The sequence below is a fragment of the Gymnoscopelus microlampas genome, assembly GCF_963454915.1.
Source record: "Gymnoscopelus microlampas genome assembly, chromosome: 13".
NCBI classification, from domain to species: Eukaryota; Metazoa; Chordata; class Actinopteri; order Myctophiformes; family Myctophidae; genus Gymnoscopelus; species Gymnoscopelus microlampas.
This window is the reverse complement of record NC_139950.1, coordinates 5,470,878-5,487,414: the sequence shown is the minus strand read 5'-3', so window position 1 is coordinate 5,487,414 and position 16,537 is coordinate 5,470,878. Positions and strand designations below refer to the sequence as shown.

At 43.0% G+C, this 16,537-nt stretch overlaps 1 protein-coding gene across 2 annotated transcripts in view; it reads right to left on the bottom strand.

The window, feature by feature from the left end:
- Nucleotides 1-16,537, bottom strand: part of LOC311058281 (uncharacterized protein) — a 253,276-nt gene that overhangs the window by 179,786 nt on the left and 56,953 nt on the right. Inside the window, exons 2-3 of one of the 2 annotated variants that reach the window (XM_084075681.1) lie at nt 13,717-13,808; nt 11,186-11,318 (exon numbers count right to left, since the gene is read on the bottom strand). In XM_084075681.1, the coding sequence (XP_083931807.1) occupies nt 11,186-11,293 (108 nt within the window). In that variant the 5' untranslated portion in view covers nt 11,294-11,318; nt 13,717-13,808. The remainder of the gene's footprint in view (nt 1-11,185; nt 11,319-13,716; nt 13,809-16,537) is intronic. The other variant, XR_014602040.1, reaches the window with a different exon arrangement.

The following is a 16,537-nucleotide window of genomic DNA, read 5'->3' as shown; positions in this document are numbered from 1 at the left end:
CGCGCTATGAGCTTGTAGATCTGCAATTTTTTGGGGAAAAAAATGGAAATGTGTTCAAATCTTTGATATATGTATTTTTTAAATTTGTAACTCAAATATTTGCTTCTGGGGGGGTCCCTGGAAGGACATATTTTGAGATGGGGGGGTCCACGGCCAAACGCATATCATTTTGGCTGGTCCTTGACATGAAAAGAAGAGTTTGAGGACCACTGATATTATAGGAACATAATTGTTTTGAGAAAAAAAAAACTGTTAGGATTCAGAAGACGTTTGCCGAAGCAAAGACTTGAGTCACAAATGTTCGCTTTAAAAAAATACGTATTTAAAGATTTACACGAATGTTCACGATTTTCCCCAAAAATAGCAGATCTACAAGCTCGTAGCGCGGCACTCGGTGCCGCGCTACGAGCTTGTAGATCTGCTATTTTTTGAATAGCCCAAAGAAATCTCAAAACGACACGGAGATGTGTTCCCGGTCTTAATGGGTTAAAAAGGAAATGGGACCAGTTTCCAATTTGGACTTTTTAAATGGATATGTGGCCGCTAGGTGGGTGGCCAGGCAGGCAGGCGGGCAGGCTGACCGACGGACAGCTGGCTGGGTGGGCCGGGGGGGCAGCTATAGGTAGGGTCGCTGGGAGGGGGGGTCCTGTGGAGGTGCTAATAATGAGGCCACAGGTTTGGCTCCGAACCAGACTAAACGAGTCCTATTATCAGTGTGCTCTGTACGTAAACACAGCTGTGCAGGCAGGTGTGTGTGTGCCTGTGTGCCTGTGTGTGTGTAGTGACAGGTAGCCTGGAGCAGCAGAGGATGCGAGCGAGGTCTCTATGGACACTGTCACGCACCGTCTGGTCCTCTCTGCTCACACACATGGCAGGGTAATGCATAAGCACTTTGACACACACACACACACACACACACACACACACACACACACACACACACACACACACACACACACACACACACACACACACACACACACACACACACACACACACACACACACACACACACACACACACACACACACACACACACACACACACAGCAGCAGTGTGGACATCAAACAGCAGTGGTGCAAAACAGCACAGGTGTCACATGATGACCACAGGATGATTATTGGCCACAGCCTGGTGGCCAAATCTGGTATTGCAAAGACTTCTGCATTTAGGACGCTGCATTTTAACCTCAACCCCCTTCAAACAGAGCCATCACTGCAGAACAGTGCAACAACTTCATGGTCTTCTTCAGAACCAAAGTTGACACTATACGTTCCTCCCTCTCCGGCCCCCCCACTCCATCTGCTCCAACTGCCATCCCACAGTCTGGGGCCTCCCAGCCTCTCTGCTGTTTTTCTCCCACCACGCAGCAAGAGGTTGAGGACACCATCAGCCGGATGAAGCCTTCCACATGCACTCTGGACCCCTTTCCCACAGCCCTGGTCAAATCACACATCCAAGCCATAAGCCCCCTGATCACCAAAGCAATAAACCATTCCCTACAATCCAGTCACGTTCCATCAGCTCTAAAAACGGCCATTATCACTCCCCTCCTCAAAAAACCCACCTTAGACCCGGACGTTCTCGCAAATTACAGGCCCATCTCAAACCTACCATTCCTCTCCAAGGTGCTGGAAAAAATAGTCGCCACCCAACTGCAACACCACCTCAACAATAACCACATCTCCGAAAAATTCCAGTCTGGTTTCCGCTCCGCTCACAGTACCGAAACAGCTCTGGTCAGGGTCACCAACGACATCCTCACTGCTTCTGACAATGGCTCCCCCTCCCTCCTCATCCTCCTGGACCTCACTGCAGCTTTTGACACTGTAGATCACACCATCCTCCTCAATCGCCTCCACTCCACCATCGGACTCTGTGATACCTCCCTGGACTGGTTCCGGTCCTACCTGACCGGAAGGACCGAGTGCGTCTCCATGGGAGGTGCTCATTCCCCCACCCAACCCGTCACTTGTGGTGTCCCCCAAGGATCCGTGCTTGGCCCCACCCTATTCACCCTGTATATGCTCCCCCTCGGCCGTGTCATCAGCAGGCATGGACTATCATTCCATTGCTATGCTGATGACACACAGCTCTACATAACAATGGACCCCCCCTGTCCCCCCCGCTCTGCAGTCCCACTGCCATCCACGTCACCATCACCTTCATCCACAATCACCATCTGCCTGGAGGAGATAAAGGCGTGGATGAAACACAACTTTCTTCAACTCAACAGCTCCAAAACCGAGGCCATTCTCATCGGCACCCCACACCAAGTTAAATCATCCCCCATAACAAGCATCACCTTCTCTGGCCAGGACCTTCCCCTCTCATCAGTTGTTACCAACCTGGGCGTAAAAATGGACCCCCGCCTCAACTATGAGACCCACATCAAACACCTCTGCAAAACATCCTTCTTCCACCTTAGAAATATAGCTAAACTCCGTCCCACCCTCACTCTTCCTGACGCCGAAAAGTTGGTCCACGCCTTTGTCTCCTCCAGGTTGGACTACTGTAATGCACTTCTCGTCGGGATCCCCAGCAAGAGCCTTCAAAAGCTCCAATACGTTCAGAACAGCGCTGCTAGGATCCTGACGAGAGTGCGCAAATACGATCACATCACCCCCATTCTCAAATCACTGCACTGGCTTCCCATCTCCTCCCGGACAGAATTCAAAATCACCCTGTTAACCCACCAGTGCATCTACGGAAATGCCCCCCCATACCTCAAGGAATTGATCGAACCACAGACCGCCACCCGCAGCCTCCGATCCGGAAATACTAACAAACTCAAGGAACCGAACACCAACCTCCGCACTATGGGAGATCGAGCTTTTTGTGCAGCTGCCCCCCGGCTGTGGAACTCTCTCCCAGACCACCTCAGAGCTCCTCAATCTGTGAACACTTTTAAGAGAGCACTAAAAACTTACCATTTTAACAAAGCATTTAGTTAGCTTTTTAAGCCGGTTTTAATAACCCTGCCTCTCCTTCTTAAATGTGTTTTTAAACTTGTTTTTAACCTGTTTTACTTTTTTGATTTCTGCAAATGGCTTTCTATCTTGTTTTTATTATGTACTGTAGAACTTTGAGGTTTGTTTCAAATGTAAAGTGCAATACAAATAAAATTTATTATTATTATTATTATTATTAGGACGCGACATGCTTCCATGGTCTGAAACGCTAGTGTTCCCGCTCTATCGGCTCCAACGTCGGAGCCAACCCCCCCGGATGAAGAGTTAGTACTTCCACCAGGTGCTTCTTACGCTTGTGAGCAACTTTCATTGAAATGAATAGGTGGGGGCGGGGCTGTCCGTTCTCTAGATATATTATAGCTATGGTGTCAACGTGGAGGTGCAAATGAGGAGCACGGAGCATCCTGCTTACAGTCCTGCTTTTTTCATGTCAAGGACCCCAAAATTATATGTATTTGGCCGCGGACCCCCATCAAAATATGTTGTTCCAGGAACCCCCAGAAGCAACGATTTGAGTTAAAAATGTTCGCTTAAAAAATATATATTTTCAACGATTTGCACACATTTTCACGATTTTTCAAAAATAGCAGATCTACAAGCTCGTAGCGCGGCACTCGGTGCCGCGCTACGAGCTTGTATATCTGCTATTTTTGAATATTTTTGAATAGCCCAAAGTGTAAAATGATGCTTTTTAGCTCAAATCTAAAAATGACACAGTTCCAGGTCTTAATGGGTTAAGTAAAAGTGTCAATACTGGAATGTAGATATACTCTGTTACACGTAGTCCTGTATTCAAAATGTACTTGAATAAAAGTTCAAAAAGTATTGGCATCAAACTGTACTTAAAGTACCAAAAGAAAAAGCACTCCTTATGCAGAATGTCCCATTTCACAAGTTGAAAATGTATACGAAAATCTCTTGAAAACAGCCGATCTACAAGCAAGCAATGCATTGTGAGCTTGTAGATCGGCTATTTTCAAACGAAACCCCCCCCTTGTCGGGTGAGAAGAAGCGGCCCTGCTCGCTCCTCCACGCGTTGAAGGAAGCGTGAGCTCAGTCCGGGGCTCTCACCAGGGTGGCAGAGGGAGAGTAGCGCCCAGGATTAAAAGCTTAAGGCATTGGGCACTGGGTGAAAAAAAAATGGGTTACAAAAATCGCGGCATAAAAACGTCAAAGTAAATAGTCACATAAGTAGAGCGCAGAGCGCATCCCCTTTAGGCTAGTGGATAAGATCCGTGGCTTTAGTGTCCCTTTCCCGTGCGGCAGAGCCGGCTTCGGATCCTGGGTCTAAAGGTGGTTACACACCGGCGAATATGCGAATATACGCAAAATTCGGACTCGTTCCGAATAATTAAAAAACGCTTTTTTTCGCTCCGCGAAACTGATGTGGAAGCTTGCATTGACTTTATAAGGTTTTAAAAAAAAACGTATTATTCGCATGAAAAAAATCGCCCCGGTGTGTAAGGACCTTTAGACCTCAAAGTAACCATCTATGTAAACAACCTGCTCTCCGAAAAAACATCCTGTAAGTTTGTGGTCGACCAGCTTGTTACGGAGTCAAAGAAACGAACGCACCAACGACATGGAGAAAACTATCCGACTGTGTCCCCGGTGTGAAGCCAACGGCAGATCTACAAGCCCAACCGCGACATATCGTTGAGCTTGTGGTTCTGCTATTTTTGGCAGAGCGTAAATTGGGTATGAGGCTTATTTAAGGTCTGAAAACAAGTGTCTAGGCTTGCTGAACAGCTAAAATGAGATGAGATTAGATAAGAAAAACAGCCAGCCAGCCACCTACCTTACTGACTTTCTGCTTACACACACACACACACACACACATTTGTATTACTATACTTGTGAGGACAGAACACTTTAGGACAGCCATGTTATGAATGCCATTTAAAAACATTTATTGCCATTTTTAACCGTAAGCCTAAAGCCGAAAAACAGCAGATCTACAAGCTCACAACGCGTGTTGTGAGCTTATAGATCGGCTATTTTTCGGTGTGGACTGTGGCGCGCAACTAAGTATAAATCACGTTTAACTCCGATCTTAATTCCGATCCCTAAACCTAACCTCTAAATGTCTAATCCTAACCTGAATGTTTTTCTAATTGTAAACGTATCTCTAATAATGTTTTTTTTTAACTATAAAACAACCATTTGTCTTGTGAGGACCAGGAGAACGGTCCTCACGATGTATATTTCTTCAAATTCTACTATACGTGGTCCTCGCAAGTATAGTAATACAAACACACAACCTTACTGACTGTCTGCTCACATACAGTACACACACACACAGTTATGAAACTGACAGCATGTTCAGACTCTGCCTCTGGAATGCACCTCTGTTCACATTCTGCTCTGCCGCCCAAAAACACTGCACTAAAATGCAGTGGTTCTCAACCTGCGGGTCAGGGCCCTCAGGGGAGTCCCCACATAATTTGTTTTTGGGGGGTCAAGTGACAATTTAAGGACTTTTAATTTAAGACATGAGGCGATTCTTTTTTTTTTTTCTAAATCCTGACAGTTTTTTGAAAAAAATCTAAAAAAAAAAAAAAAAAAACATTTTTCAAAAATAGCAGATCTACCGCGCTACGAGCTTGTATATCTGCTATTTTTGAATAGCAGACCAATACTGAATCAAACGTCACCAACAAGCTATACTATAAACCTGGCTAAACATTGGCCAAATTGTCAAATATTATAAGAAAGAGGCAAATCGTGTGAAAATAGCTCACATCGCCTCGCGAAGCGCTGTGAGCTTACAAAACGCAACCGATTAAGTCTTAATTTATACTTTGTCTATTTAATAATAAAAGAATACGCCCGCACACTGCCGAACTGCACAGTGCAGGAGTAGATTTATTTAAGAAGAAGCAACGTTTCGGTCAATGATGACCTTCTTCATACTTAAAGGACAACTTTGTTTTTTTACAACCAAGGTTTATATTTTAGCTTGTAATTAAAGTAAATAAAAGATGAGTGTTATTTTTTTTTTCATTTACTGCTTTCTATAGTTGTAGCAATTTTCGCGACCTTTTTTTCAGTGGGCGGGGGCATTCTGTCCGGTGGCTAAAAATGCCTTTTTTACACAATAAAAAAGGTCCTGTGGTCTTTGATGGCCAGATGTGAGTTATTGGGGGCTAGAAGAGCTACTGTAAATAATAAAGAAAACACCGGGTTATAGTGTAAAAAAAAGACATATTTAGCCAGAGGACAGAATGCCCCCGCCCACTGTAAAAAAGATCGCGAAAATTGCAAAAACTATAGAAAGCAGTAAAAAAAAAATATTTGAACACTCATCTTTTATTTACTTTAATTACAATCTAAAACATAAACCTTGGTTGTAAAAAAACAAAGTTGTCCTTTAAGTCTATTTGAAACTAGCAAAATGTGATGCGTTGTTGGGCTATCGCTACTTTTACTGAAGTAAAACATTGGAAGTACTTCTTCCACAACTCCCGCTCTCTCTCTCACAGGGGGTGATGTGTTGATAAAGGGGGGTCACGTACCAGTCAAACACAGGGCAGTAAAAGAGAACAGCCAGGCCCCTCTGAAACAGCCCGCTACACTAACCATAAACACTCGCGCAAAACAAACAAGCGCCAGTGACCTCTCACCCCTGCTAAATTAAGCACTTCCTTTCTCAGCCTCGCAGACGTTTATAACTGCTTTCGTTGTCATCTGTGGCGTGACGTCGTCACCGTTCCGGCAGCCATCTTGGAACGACCAGTTGCACCGAGGCAATCAAGCAAAACATGCCACCACGTAGAAAAGTATATTTGCAGGCAAAGCTTATGATTAGAGAATAATTGTTGTCACAATAAAACTACTTACATTTCCGAACCACTGATCCGACCGACTTCAAACCAGGCACCGCGCTCCCTCAGGTCCTGGGTGACATACATGCTGAGTATGCTGAGTCAATAAGCTCTATTCACAGCAGCCATATTATCACTTCCTTCACAGGTGTTACCAATGATACTAATGAAGGCTCTGTTCCATTTAGTGTAGCACAGTGGTTTCCACGACACCTATAACTCTGAGAGTGTACAAATGGAACCAAATGGACCCTTACGGGTCCATTTGGTTCCATTTGTACACTCTCAGAGTTACACACATGTAAGGGGCCATTTGGAAGCCCATGAGGGTCCCTGGACCCCAAATGTAGACCCACTGGTGTAGCAGAGTGTTTCCAGTGGGCCAACATGCACAATATCAGCACCCTGACTCTGTTTGACCAGAATGGAACAGAGCCTTCATTAGTATCATTGGTAACACCAGTGAATGTCTTCATAATATGGCTGCTGTGAATAGAGCCTATCAGCCGGACGGTTCTCGAGAGACGTGAGGGACAGTTACACAGACGGATATCTTTCCTATCCTGTGTAGCAGCGCCTCTTCACTCAGACAAGGGACACCTTCCAAAATTCATCTCCACACACACAATAACCACTTGTCACCTACTGGCACAACCTCTTGTCACATCTGTAACCTACTGACACTGAGGCGGTACTGTAGGTGTTCTGCTGCACAGAGTAAAAAAGGAATATTCATGTTGAACTCCACACAGCTACCACATTGACTGACGAGGCAAACATCTGTGCTAAGAAGTTTGAACATTTCTACTTCCGCAGTTACGGCACGGATCACACAGCACGGGCTAGAACTCTGTGAAACTTAACGCGTTACCGAGACTGCGAGAGCGAGAGAGACAGACACGTGGATGGATGTCTCAATTTGTGTGTGTGTGTGTGTGTGCGCTCAAACAGCTGTCTCATATCAGTCATCTGTCACGATGCCACATCCCTGGAGGGAGGAAAAAAAAGACAAGAACTTTTGTTTTTGTTCTCATTTTAATACTGTAGCCAGTGTTCCAAGCAGCGGAAATAAGCTACTGTAAATGTGACACATACATTAGATACATATTATACTCGTTTAACCTGTTCAATCCGGGAATAAATCTCTGTCGTTTTAGATTTATTGGGCTATTCAAAAATAGCAGATACATACAGGTATATACAAACTCTTAGCGCGGCACCAAGTGCCACCGTAAGAGCTTGCAGATCTGCCTTTTTTTTTTTTTATTGTGAAATGTTGTGCAAATCTTTGAATGCATATCTTTTAAAGCGAACATTTGTAAAATAGTTTGTTCCAGGGACCCCCAGAAGCAAAGATTTGAGTTACAAATGTTCGCTTTAAAAATAGATGAATACAAAGATTTGCAAAGATGAGGATATATACAAAGATTTGCAAAGATAAAGATATATACAAAGATTTTCAAAGACAAAGATGTATACAAAAACAGCAGATCTACACGCTCGTAACTGTTGGCTCGACAGTGTCAGGAGTAAGAGCGGACGTTTTGGAAATCAAGGTTCTGGGTTCGATCCCCGGGTTAGTATCAAAGTGTCCTTGAGCAAGACACTGAACAAATGGGAAAGAAACGGAGCAAATGGGTAAATCTGATTCGTCCGTTTCACAGGTAAACTTTTTTACACGTCGTTATTGGGGGACTCACTCAATTTCCCCGGGACCCACTACAATGATTGCCTGTGGTTCCCCAGGAACTCACTACCTTGAAAACATGACAGCTGTCAGTCACCTGTCACAATGCCATGTCGGCCGCAGGAAACAGAAAAACGACTTTTTTTTCCATTTTCTCATTTTAACACTGCACCGGTTCTCTCCAAGCCTCCGAAATGAACTACAAAATGCGGTATTCACATACAAACTAATGTGACACGCACATACACACCGACAGACTGATGTAGCCGAGTGGAAAGGGCAGCTCACAGAAGCGGGAGAAAGTAAACACAAAGCCGCGGAGGAGCGGAGAGAGAGAAAAGCTTGAAGAAGCACCGTCTTCATGCACATTTGCAGGCGTGGGGACATTTCGGTTTTGCTTGTTGGATACGACGACGAGGGAGGGGAAACAGTGGACAGAGATAAGACTGTGTTGCAAGCATAGCATTGCTTGACCCCAGTGGTGGAAAAAAGTACTCAAATGTTTTTTTCATTGCAGCATTGATGTGCGTCAATGCTGCAATGTAGAAGTACTCTGTTACTCTGTAAGTAAAAGTCCGGAATTAAAATTGTACTTGAGTAAAAAGTACAATAGTAATGGTATCAAAATGTACTTAAAGTACCAAAAGTAAAAGTACTAAAATGTTTGAAAATAGCGGATCTACAAGCTCACAACGCATCGCGACGCGTTGTTAGCTTGTATGGTCCGCTATTTTCAAATAGCCTACTGTATGTATGAAATAGGGCTTAAGTGGTTAATGCATGTTTTGTATCAGCAAAGTAACTAGTAACTCAAGTTTTCAAATAATTGTAGTGGAGTAAAATATATATAAAATATGTGGTGGTCCTGGCGGTTATGCATCTTGAAGCATGTGTTATTATGCTTGCAGAGTCAAGCAGAGACAAGGCTATCCACAGAGGAAGCTTCTGAATGTTGACCCCCCAGAACAGGGACCGCTAGGGTTCAAGTGTCTCACACGGCATTGACACCTATGAGAGTTCATTAGCACTTCATGTACTATTTGCACTAAAAACAAATTGTACTAAAAACAAATGCTTTGTCATTAAGCCGGAAAAGTAAGTCATCTGTCGCCGTTGAAGAAAAGTCACGGTGAACTACTTTGACGATTGAAAGCGTTGTGAAATATGTGGCGCTAGACGTCCGCCATCTGTTCGTCAGCATTGCTCCTTATTTATTGTTAATTCCTGGCACAGAGTTTCCGAGGCATCAGACTGTCGAACAGCAAGGCATGAACACCGCCTGCTGACTGGGCTGGATTACTTTCCCTCATGTTGCTCTAGTTTCCCTATACGTTATCTTTACTTGTTTTATTTAACCTGTTTTTATTCTATTTCTTTCCCTTCGCTCTCACTCTGCCCTCTCTCTTCTCACGGAATACTACAAAAATGATGGGATAATGAAAACATTATCTATAATCGCCCACTGCTTTACACCTGTAAACTGTGATGTGACAAATAAAACGGATTCTGACTGAAAGAGGCTTTGTGCTCCTTTATTATTCCATTAAGCCATTGAGACCTCGAACGCATCTGTGTCATTTTTTTTATTTGAGCTTTGGCTATTCAAAAATAGCAGACATACAAGCTCGTTAGCGCGGCACCGAGTGCCGCGCCACAAGCTTGTAGATCTGCTATTTTTGAAAAATTGTGAAAATGTGTGCAAATCTTCTGAATATATATTCCCCTGGACCAAAATATTTTGGATGGGGGTTGGCGGCCAAATACATAATCATTTCGGGGGTCCTTGACATGAAAAAGTGTGAGAACCACTGATATAGAAACATACGTACTAGTTGTACGAACATAGTAGTCGTACGAACTCTTGTTTTATCGTTTTTTGGATCTTGTTTATTTGTTACACTTATTTGTTTTAGCTCTTGCTCATTTGATTTTCCTACTTTGTCTCATCTTTTTAGGAAAGTACAGTAGGTAGGTGATATATTGCACTTTTACTTTAGCTCTAGGTATACTCTTAGTTGTTTGTTTTAGAAGAGAATGCACTTAATGCTTCCAGTGATTAGTAGTTTCGTTCCCTACCTATGTTGAATGCACTTATTGTTGTAAGTCGCTTTGGATAAAAGCGTCTGCTAAATGACTGTAATGTAATGTAATACGTTTTTCAGAATAATGTTGGGATTTAGAAGACATTTGTAGAATCGGCCTCAGGTCTCAACGAGTGTTAATTGAAAACAGACTCGACAGCACAATCAGGAAGAAAACAATGGCTAGGTTGCGTCCGTGCTGCTGAGCGATACATAGCAACTGAATCGATGCAGCAGTGAATGTGGTATATTGGATACGGTATGGGTACGTGTAGCCTCAGGTTAACCCATTAAGACCTGTGGAACTGTGTCATTTTTAGATTTGAGCTAAAAAGCATTATTTTACACTTTGGGCTATTCAAAAATAGCAGATATACAAGCTCGTAGCGCGGCACCGAGTGCCGCGCTACGAGCTTGTAGATCTGCTATTTTTGAAAATTCGTGAAAATGTGTGCAAATCTTTGAATATATATATTTTTAAAGCGAACATTTTTAACTCAAATCTTTGCTTCTGGGGGTCCCTGGAACAAAATATTTTGATGGGGGTCCGCGCCCAAATACATGTAATTTCGGGGGTCCTTGACATGAACAAGATTGAGCACCACTGATATAGAAACATACGTTTTTCAGAAAACTGTTGGGATTTAGGAGACATGTAGAATCGGCTTCAGGTCTCAATGGGTTAAGGCAGTGGGTGAGATGCATTGAGACGTTCTCGTTTTCCTCCATTACGGAGATCTGACAGCCCTGGTGTCTGTGGGAGAGAGGCACACAGGAATCAATACGTTCTCCCCGGCTGCAGAACCCCTATAGCCTCTCATATCCACTGCAGCCATATCTAGAAGTATTGGAAGAAAATCCATCTTAAAAACCCGTCTTAAAATCCATCCATCTTCTCTCTTTCTGTCTATTTCTTATTCACTCCATCTCTCTTGAGCTCTGCCTATCGTTTCCTTGTCTGGCAGAAACCTTGTATCTCCGTAATTCATCGTTTTATGTTTATCTATTTATTTCTCCGTCATTTATTCAACCACGTCGTCGTATGACAGTGTCTCGCACAAAAGTAGCAAAAAAAATAGCCGCTCGACAAGCACACAAAGCGGCACATCGCGACGTGTTGTGAGCTTGTAGATCTGCATTTTCTTTTATACAGACTTAAGTGGTGAAGTGTGTGTGTGGGTTTTATAAATATTGAACCGATGAAAAGTATTTATAAGAACTTAAATAATAACTACATTGGATCCATTGGAACACATTTACTGAAAAGTAACAGTTTTGGTTTTTGGACAGACATGGTTATTTATTACCCGTCAGCTAGGCTACAGTAGCCTGAAGCTTGTGTATTGTGGCCCGTCTTTCTAAGCCGCCCTCAAGGCTGTGAGACACGTGTCTCTCTCTGCGTGTGTGTGTGTGTGTGTGTGTGTGTGTGTGTGTGTATGTGCCAGTGCACATCAAAGCAGAACAGCATCCCAATGCCGCTGGAATAATCCTGACTCCATTCCGTCCGGCTTCTCAATGCCAGGAGGATGTCTGCATTCACAATGGAGAATGATGCACAACGCATTCATGATCACGCATAATGTACCGGGATCTGTGCTGAGCTGTCTGTCTGTCTCTGTCTCTCTCTCTCTCTCTTTTTGTCTTGACAGAGAACACACCAGACAGACAGCTGTCTGTCCGTCTAGTCTGGCTGTTTGTCTCTCTCTCAAGTACAGTTGCTAGAATACAAGACAAATTCCTTTTTTTTTGTCCACTAGCATTATCTGTGCGCGCGTGTGTGTGTGTGTGTGTGTGTGCGTGCGCGTGTGTGTGTGTGTGTGTGTGTGTGTGTGTGTGTGTGTGTGTGTGTGCGTGTGTGTGTGGTGTGTGTGTGCGTGCGTGTGTGCGTGTGTGTCTCTGTACCAAAGGGCAGGCTAACTAACTCTCCTGTCAGGTCGGTGGTTTCAATCACGCCTCTGTGGCAGACGTCAGTGCTGCATCAAAGTCATTTCTATGATAATGTCTCTCACACAGCGACGAGTCAATCTGCTGCTCCAAGGACTAAACACACACACACACACACGCACGCACGCACGCGCACACACGCATTCCTTCAGTGCTTCTTAACCCATTAAGACCTGGAACTGTGTCATTTTTAGATTTGAGATAAAAAGCATTATTTTACACTTTGGGCTATTCAAAAATAACAGATCTACAAGCTCGTAGCGCGGCACCGAGTGCCGCGCTATGAGCTTGTATATCTGCTATTTTTGAAAATTCGTGAAAATATATGCAAATCTTTGAATATATATATATTTCTAAAGCAAACATTTTTAACTCAAATCTTTGCTTCTGGGGGTCCCTGGAACAACATATTTTGATGGGGGTCCGCGGCCAATTACATATAATTTTGGGGGTCCTTGACATGAAAAAGATTGAGCACCACTGACATAGAAACATATGTTTTTCAGAAAACTGTTGGGATTTAGGAGACATGTAGAATCGGCTTCAGGTCTCAATGGGTTAAGTCATCTCTCAATCCAATGTTCCGTCCCTCCCTTTACATTGGACCCTGTCACTCTTCTTTCTGGCAGTGTGGCTCAGATATTGCACCGACTCCACACAACAACACATGGCCACACGTTGTGAGCTTGTAGAGCGTTATTTTTTTTAAAGTTGTTTTTTATATAATCTTTCACTGGTATATTTTTCACAATGACCATTCCACATGAACGTGTTTTTTTGACAACATTTCTAAACATTATTAACCCATTGAGACCTGAAGCCAATTCTACATGTCTCCTAAATCTCAACAGTTTTCTGAAAAACGTATGTTTCTATATCAGTGGTGCTCAATCTTTTTCATGTTAAGGACCCCCAAAATTATATGTATCTGGCCGCGGACCCCCATCAAAATATTTTGTTCCAGGGACCCCCAGAAGCAAAGATTTGAGTTAAAAATGTTTGCTTTAAAAATATATTATGTTCAAAGATTTGCACACATTTTCATGATTTTTCAAAAATAGCAGATCTAGATCTGCTATTTTTGAATAGCCCAAAGTGTAAAATAATGCTTTTTAGCTCAAATCTAAAAATTAGACAGTTCCAGGTCTCAATGGGTTAAACTCATGCCAAAATGACACCGGAAACGTATATCGGAAATGAATAAATACCGTTTTCTGATGGCTTGCGTTCCAAAATATCCTCAGGCGCTAGGACCTTGCAGCGTTACGCTTTGAGTGGTACTTCCGTATAGACACAGATGCTGTAATGACAACAGAAAAATAAACATGAGGGTTAGACAGTATGCCTTTAATGTATGTTTTGTAATAATCTAACTAGGCACAGCAATTCAATGTGCTTTTACATAAAACATCAAACAAAACAAGACATTAGAATAGAATAAAAACAAAATAACTAAACAAAAATAACGGGAAAAACAAGAGAGTAAAAGTATAGTGCAGAATAATAATTAAAAAATAAAACTCAATGAAGGCAGCGGCAAAAACAACTTCTAGGAGTTTGTTTCAGATATGCGGAGAATAAAAACGTAACGATGCCTCTCCATGTTTAGTTCTCATTTTAGGTTCAGAATGCGGACCGGTCCCAGATGACCTGATGATATCGCACAAGATCATAAATGTGTTTTGCCCCTAAGCCATTCAAAGCTTTATAAACCCACAGTAGTGTTTTGAAATCAATTATTCGACATACAGGGAGGCAGTGTTAGGATCTAAGAACTGGGAGTGATACGCTCCACTTTCTTGCAGACTTGCAAAGACACACTAGTACAGTAGTCAAGTCTACTGGTAGCTAAAGCTGTCAAATAACTGTGGAGTCAAAAGTACAATATTTGTCTCTGAGATGTACTGTAGTGGTGTAGAAGTATAAAGTATTGAAACATGTACATACTCAAGTAAAGTACCTCAGTTAAGTTGTTTTATCAAAAAACGATAACATCATACCCAAATTAACCCATTAAGACCGGGAACGCATCTGTGTGTCATTTTTAGATGTCTTTGGCTATTCAAAAATAGCAGATCTACAAGTTCATAGCGCGGCACCGAGTGCCGCGCTATGAACTTGTAGATCTGCTATTTTTTTTTTTAATCTTGAAAATGTGTGCAGATCTTTGAATAAATATATATATTTTTTTTAAAGCGCACATTTGTAACTCAAATCTTATTGCTTCTGCGGATTCTACAAATTGTCTTCTACATCCTACAGTCTTTTGAAAAATGTATGTTTCTATATCAGTGGTTCTCAAAATTATATGTATTTGGCCGCGGACCCCCATTTCAAATTGTTTTGTTCCAGGGCCCCCCAGAAGCAGAGTTAAAAATGTTTACTTTAAAAAATATATATATTCTATTTTCCCGAAATAGAACATATAAAAGCAGATCTACACGTTCATAGTGCGGCACTCGGTGCCGCGCTATGAACGTGTATTTTTTGAATAGCCAAAGGAATCTAAAAATGACACACAGATGCGTTCCTGGTCTTAATGAGTCAAGGACACCAGGTTGAGAGTGGTTACATTTTGGGTACATAATCGCAGACACCGATGTCGTTCAAAAAGTCCAAATATGAGTCTACATGTGACGTGACCATTCAATGCTGCGTTACAGACACACAGCTCCACACTAACATCTCACTGTAGCATCATAGATATATGGGCCCGTATGTTGACAATATATTGATGTTATGTGCTGTATATATTTCCACAATAGACAGAGAACTCCAGAATCATATCAGTGACGGATTGTGGTAAATGTGGCTTAGACAGCCTCCCTTTGTGAAGCTGAAACCCACAGAAACACCTGCATGCGCGCGCACGCACACACAATCTCCACACACACACACACACACACACGATCTCTGTGACTAAGACCAGCTAAAGTGAATTGACATTACAGGTGCTGAGCAGGCCCAAGCACAACATTAACCTGGCCTACCTGCACGCACAATCGCACACTCGCTGATTGAGGTGCATGTGTGGCCGACAGGTGCTGTGCGCTGCATAATGGCATGCAAATGACATGAGAGTGAGACGGACATAGGGATGAAGAGAGAGAGAGAGAGAGAGAGAGAGAGAGAGAAAGAAAGACACAGAGGACGATAATCGTTATTATCGTGATAAAAAAAACTCACAATAATCGTATCGCAGAGATTCAGATTTATCGTGAAATTGCCCTCCGTCATCATACACTGGGATCAATTCACCTTTGCCGAGATGCATATTATCCGGTGCCACTCGAACCCTCTAGAATTGGTCAAATGCACCTGTAAAGAACGTACTTGATACAGTCTTTTTTTTCACTCTCTATATCTCCTTGCCAAATGTTCCACCCCAGACTATGGATGCCGCCGGGGTTCAAGTGATAAACAAAAGTAGTATTTTAAGAGTTTTAAGCATATTTAGATTATCGCAATGATATCGATACTGCTATGTAGAAATACTCTGTTACAAGTTAAAGTCCAGGGAGGGACAGGGAGCTGATAGTTAGGTGTTGCACTGACTTACACCTCATTAATCCGTCTCCCAGGGGTCCAGCACATTGGAAAGGAGATAGACACCCTCGTTCTCGGCCCGATACCGTCGATTAGCCACTCTGACCTACTTACTTCTGGACCCCCCCCCCCCCCCCCCCCCCAAGGACAATTAGTAGTCTACAGTAATTGGTCTTTCATCATAGCCAAACGTCAGAGACTCGCTCCGGTCTTTCAGGTCGCACGCTGTACTGTGTGAGTGACGGACATTATTGATGGACTTCCTTTTGTACACGAGTGGTGCTTTTCCGTGCCAAGTTGGTACGTATTTGGCCGCGGACCCCCACCTGAAAATATGTTGTGCCAGGGACCCCCAGAAGCAAAGATTTGAGTTAAAAATGTATACCTTTAAAAAAAAAAAAAAGATGTGCACAGATTTTCACGATTTTTCAAAAATAGCAGATCTACAAGCTCATAGCGCGGCACTCGGTGCCGCGCTATGAG